Below are 6,000 nucleotides of genomic sequence, written 5' to 3' on the forward strand. Positions count from 1 at the left end.
CCAAAAGAGAACATTCACATCTATTGGCTCGGGTTTAATGATTAGTGCAGCTGGAAGGAGGTAGGAAACGATGCACAGGTGACTAGGAGTAGGTGCAGGAGGAGACTGGTGCCATTATGCGGATACAACAAGTGTTAAAACGGCTCCCGGTAGCTACATGACTGATGCAAGGCAGAGAGTCTCTCCCACACACCAGCTCTACCTCTGATCTTCCTTCTGGGTTGAAAATGAGCATTTTTGATTCAGCAGAGCATATGCCCCCCCCCCCCCCCCCGCATCTTTCATCACCTGCTTTTCTTCCAACCTCCCCCTTTGGTGAATACCAGATCCTCAAAGTTAACTCTAAATGCCGTATGTATAGAAAGCAGAGTTATGCTGCCCAACATTTGATAAATAGATGCTTTGTGTTACACCGTCATATTCCCAATGATTCTTCACAATCCATTGTGCTTTCCCATTGCTGCCGCTGTCGGAATATCACTGCTATCCAACCTCCCTAACCAGGTCCAACTTCGAGAGCCTGAGCACTATTGATATTGTGACTACTTCACCCAATACATGAAGAATGGCCATTCCAAAGGTGGTGCCCATTCAAATGCTACACGTTGTTTGCCGATGATTAGATCCCCCAGCACCGAGCTATCCTTTATTCCAAAAACAATCCCAAAATGCTCAGAGAACTGGATGAAAAATACGACTTCGGCAGGAATTATTTATAAATTGCAACTGCCGACATTTTTTATAAGAAAATTAGGAACTGATCCTGGTAAAAAAACCCAGCCTACACTAAAGTTAATACTTGCCTTGTATTGTAAACATGGAAGCAGCAGCTATAGCCAGAACCAGCAAGTGATGAAAAATGTAACTTATTTAACATATTTCCCATTCCGTTTAGAATAAGAGAGGTTCCACCTAAATATTCGGAAGCATTTTTTTTTGTTACAGTGAAAGCTGTGAAGATGAGGAATTCTCTCCCTGAATCAGTGGTACAGGCTGATACATTAGATAGGTATAAGAAGGGGTTGGATGGTGTTTAGCAAGTGAGGGAATACAGGGATATGGGAAATAGCTCATAGTACAAGTTGATCCAGGGACTGGTCCCATTGCCATTTTGGAGTCAGGAAGGAATTTTTTCCCCCTCTGAGGCAAATTGGAGAGACTTCAGATGGGGTTTTAGCTTTCCTCTGGATCAACTGGCAGTTAGGCGGGTTAAAAAACAAGTTAAAAGGTTGAACTTGATGGACGTGTACCTTTTTTCAACCTAACTTACTATGAATATCTTCAGGTGGGTAAATGATAAAACAAAGCAAACACTTATAGGCAAGGTAGAGAACGTAGGAAAGATGTAGAGATCAGATTGCCAGCTCATAAGCACGGACACCCCGGCCAGACATTCATTAAAGCAGAGGTGATCTAGAGAGATTTACGAACTGTATATATGGAAAGCCGTGACCATCCCACTGGCCGCTACAAAATCAAAGCTATCTCTACAATGGCTGCTCCAACCGGCCTTTCCAGCTATCAGACTCTTTTTCACAAAGATAATAACAACGTGAACAATTTATGCCATAACAGCCTGTGGCAATGTGTGCGTTTGTAGTAAATAGTGGGCACAACCCTCGACTCCCCTGTACGACTACATGTTCCTTTCCCAGTAGATCCATCCACTCTACAAACACACAGGCAGAGAAGCAAACAACTACGTAAAAATGCAAAAACGCCAACAGGTGCGCAAAAATGTAGTCGCTGCTGAATGGACCCACTGGATTATGGAAGGCACAGGAGCTTGAGAAGGTTCCGGTAATTAATCCAGACTCCAGCAAAAATGATTCCCAACAACTGGACGGCACACAGGGAGGTCTGTAGGCTTTTGGGGAAATAAACGGGGACGGATAATAAAGTACACAGCCACCAATAAAGGGGCAAGACCCCCCAACACAGAGTAGAACATGATAGAATACTACCTGTGTATAGTGTGAGTACAACTTACTTGGGGGAAGGCAACAAGAAAAGCAAATACTGTGTAACCAAATGTGCTACAACACACGATTCTGGTTATTACAACTCCAAAACTTTATGCAGAAAGGGAGGACGGCATTTATATATATTACATGGCTAATGTGTCTTGGTCATACGGACTATTAGCAGGGATGATCATGAAGTATCCCTGCAGTTATCAGAGCAGGCTCGCGTTTGGATCACTTATGTGCGGGTTTATCTTTATTATTCTGCACAGTGTATCTTGACAAAAAGAAAGCAGTGCCGTGCGTTGTGCATACAGAAAGGGAGAGTAGAAATGGCTGCAATGTGAACTGGAGAGTCAATGTATTGGATGCAAAATCCAGCGTAGCAAAGCCATTCGTACATTTCTAGCTCACTGCCCATCCGTTTGTGTGTCACCCCCCTACCCCAAGCAAATCCATTTGTGTTCTGTCCACACATCCATTCCCTTAAGAAGAGGGGGGGGGAGGCATCCAGACTCACTGCCATTATTCTAAAGTGCCAACTCACAGGGACTGTTTATTACTGTCAGACTGGGTTATTTGAACGCTGCTCGCTGATTAAAGGCGACTCTTGGCCAATTTGCAATGGGGGGGGGGGAAGGATTGTGTGCTTTGGTTTTAAACACAAGAACGAAGGCATACAAATAGCATTACAGTGAAGCAGCTGGGGAGCCAGATGAAAATATAGAACGTTGGAGGAAAAATAGAATGCAGCAGAAGTAAAATTCTGGAATTGGAAGAGCATTTCAGCAGACATGGCAGAGATCTCCCCGTAGCACCCGGCTCTCCTGCCAGCTGGCTCAGTGCTGCTCGGACACCTGCAAGCGGCATAGAAGTCGCCTCGTCTTGCGACTGGGGGGGAGCGCAAACTACCAAGCCGCCCCTGCAGAATCCCAGAAAGGAGAATCCCCATAAGCAGCGTTATATGTTACTGAGCAACAGTTTTCTTCAGGGCTAATAGAGAAAACATGTCTATCCCTGGAGCAATGCTCAGCCTATGCATCAGAGTCCCTGCCAGTCATTCCTATTCCATGCATTCCCCTCTAGCTGTCCACTGCCTACACCAATGGTCTCCCCAGACCTGCACAGCAAAAGCTCAATTCAATGACAACTGCCCCCCCCCCCCTCTAGATGAATGGCTCCTTAGAACAGACCATGCATATAAGCTCACATCAAATGATATCCTACTCCTGTATCACACTGCTGAAAGATATCCAGTTCTACATGGCTACGAGTAAGTCTAGGGTGCTCTCTGTAAACCTACAGTAAGCCTACAGGCAGCAGGAGCAATACATGGTAAGGGGGCAGCAGGAGCAATACATGGTAAGGGGGCAGCAGGAGCAATACATGGTAAGGGGGCAGCAGGAGCAATACATGGTAAGGGGGCAGCAGGAGCAATACATGGTAAGGGGGCAGCAGGAGCAATACATGGTGAGGGGGCAGCAGGAGCAATACATGGTGAGGGGGCAGCAGAAGCAATACATGGTAAGGGGGCAATATGGGCAATACATGGCAAGGGGGCAGCAGGACCAATACATGAGTCTCTCCTGAGCAGGGTCTACCCCATAACCCCAGTGTCGATCGGTAACTGTTGGAAGAGGGAAGTTGGCACGAGTTTACTGACCCCCCCCCACACATCAAACCCAAGTACCTTGCACAACTCCATTCCCTAAACAGAATAATATGTAACCGTTATCTTCATAGCCTGCCTGGTGTATAGTGCTCTGTACATAGCCAAGTACTGCAGCAGCTTCTGGCAGCAGCATGCAGGGGTTGTATCATTCTCACACAACATCCCATCGCAACCACCGTAGAAAAGCAACCTGCACACTTTACTCTGCTCCACCACTGCCCCCCAATGTTCAAGCCATGCACTCCACTGTGCGGGTTAATTTGTGCGGGTTAATTTGCCCCCAGAATGATACATCTCAGCACCCCAGTGCTTCTATCTTACATGTTATACACTGCCCCCCTATGCTCACGTACAGGGCTTCCCTCTCTGCCATTTTAAATACAATCTAGAGGGTCCATATGGCCATTACCACTACCCCCTTAATATAGAAGTGAAAATAACCCCCACCCCAAGACCTTTGGGTGAAAATGGATAGTGTTCATCTAGTCTGGGGAGGTATAAAAATGTAACACTTTCCAAATTACTTGGGGTGCATTTGGATACCTCTCCAGTGTCTGCAAGATCCAAACACACACAGCACCCCAACACACTCTCTCTTCTGTATGGAACAGGTGGGCACAGCTCACACTCCCCATTTAACTACCACACACAATGGATACAGCCCATCTCCCCATTCAGTTCTGTGTAAATGGGATACAGCGCTCACCCCAATTCTGCTCTATAGTAAGGAGATACAAGTCAACCCCCTTCGCCCTCATTTCTCTAGAATACAGATTAGATTAAAAAAACCTTCACCCAATTTATTTAAATAAATGAGCTACAGCCCCCCTCTCATTTCACCAGAATACAAACATATCCCCCCCATATCCATATTTGTAGACATTGCATCTTGTATTCTGGCTCCAAATATTTAGGATCCCTCTCCTGTTTCTTTAGACTACAAATGAACACTATCCCCCGTATCCATTCAGCAGGGGATCATTAATTGGACTTCTCCCTATTCCCGTGCGGCACAGACTGATATTAGCAGCTCATTGCAGTAGAGTGCAAGCTTCTGTGTTCCATTGATCCAATGTTCTCAGTATCCCCAACACCATAATCCACCCCAAATTCCAAAATTCCCATCCATCTCCCTGTTTGGGGTTACCGCCCTAACTCACAGTGGGGTGCTGTGGGACAGGCTTGCCAGGCTGCAGTCTTCAGATGAAGCCTCGCCAGTGGCTAAGTAGCACATAATAAGCCTCATTACTAAGCAATTGCCGGTGCGATGGAAATGACTTTAGATTGAGAGGATCCCCACTACCCCTAAAATAATAAGAGGGTTCAACAGCGAATGGGGAACCCCAATGAGCCACAGTGTAAGTGGGGGGGGGGGGTTCACTTACATTTGTAGCCGCTTCCGAGCGATTTCCTCCAGGCGTCTCCTCTCTCCCGGCTCTGCATGGAGCTACTCTCCCGTCACATCCACAAAATCGCAAGTCCGGGAACGATAAATCCCCCCCAAACCCACCCAAAATGATTTGATAGAAAAAGAGCAACGAGCGCAAGTTTTCCTCTCTCCCCGGGCTCAGATCAGGCTCCACTCAGGGTCCTTTGAGCTCCGCAGTAGGTAGAACGAAGCTCCCGAGCCGAGGCTGCAGCAGAGCGAGCAGAGCGGACAGAGCCGGAGCTCCAACGCCGGTGTTTGTGCTGAGTGTAAGAGCTGAGAGCAGCGGCCGGTCTCACTCTCGCTCTCTATACGGGGGGAGGAGCCGCTGATCCTTATCAGCTCTCAGCACTGACTCGTTGTTGCAAAAGCGACTTCTGCTGCGTCTCCATGCAGAGCTGATGTGTGCTTGTTATTCCTAACTCTGCAAATGGGGAGAGGAGAGGATCCCCCCCTTTAGCAAATGATGGAAGAGGCTATACTCACCCCCCTCCTTAGCAGAACTTGTTTGATCCCTATTAATGAGGGGTGCTTTGCCCACAACATAGGGGTGTTACAGCTGTAGCCTGGTGCATCTGATGAGGTCCTCTCATTAGTGGCTACAATCTCACTCCTCTCACCGAACCCCCTCTCCTACTGTATGTAATAAGTGAAGGGAATCTTGACAAGCTACAGCTGCTGCAGAACCTCTATGACTCTGATTTAGGGATACAAATATGATACTCACACTCTGGAATATAATCACAGCTCCTCCTGCCTCCCAGCTTTACAATTGATGTAATTTATGTAATAAGGGAAGGCAAGTTGATAGACTGGACAAGCTGTAGCTGCTGCAGAAACTCTTGGACTCTGATTTTAGAGATACAACCATCATACTCAGACTCTGGAATATAATCACAGCTCCCCCTGCCTCCCAATTTATAATTTATGTAATAAGG

The 6,000-nt window shown here is 46.8% G+C and overlaps 1 protein-coding gene across 4 annotated transcripts in view; it reads right to left on the reverse strand.

Annotated features, from left to right (window-relative positions):
* Positions 1–5,671, reverse strand: part of pcdh1.S (protocadherin 1 S homeolog) — a 160,734-nt gene extending 155,063 nt beyond the window's left edge. The window contains exon 1 of one of the 4 annotated variants that reach the window (XM_018256224.2): positions 5,549–5,671. Coding sequence is in view for 3 of the 4 variants with exons in the window: in XM_018256221.2 (XP_018111710.1) it covers positions 5,022–5,079 (58 nt within the window). In the remaining variant the exon portion in view is untranslated. Of the gene's footprint in view, positions 1–5,021; positions 5,521–5,548 lie in introns of those variants that run through there. The other 3 variants (XM_018256221.2, XM_041588765.1, XM_018256225.2) reach the window with 3 other exon arrangements.
* Positions 5,672–6,000: the final 329 nt, after the last annotated feature.

The sequence above is a fragment of the Xenopus laevis genome, chromosome 3S, assembly GCF_017654675.1.
Source record: "Xenopus laevis strain J_2021 chromosome 3S, Xenopus_laevis_v10.1, whole genome shotgun sequence".
Classification (NCBI taxonomy): Eukaryota; Metazoa; Chordata; class Amphibia; order Anura; family Pipidae; genus Xenopus; species Xenopus laevis.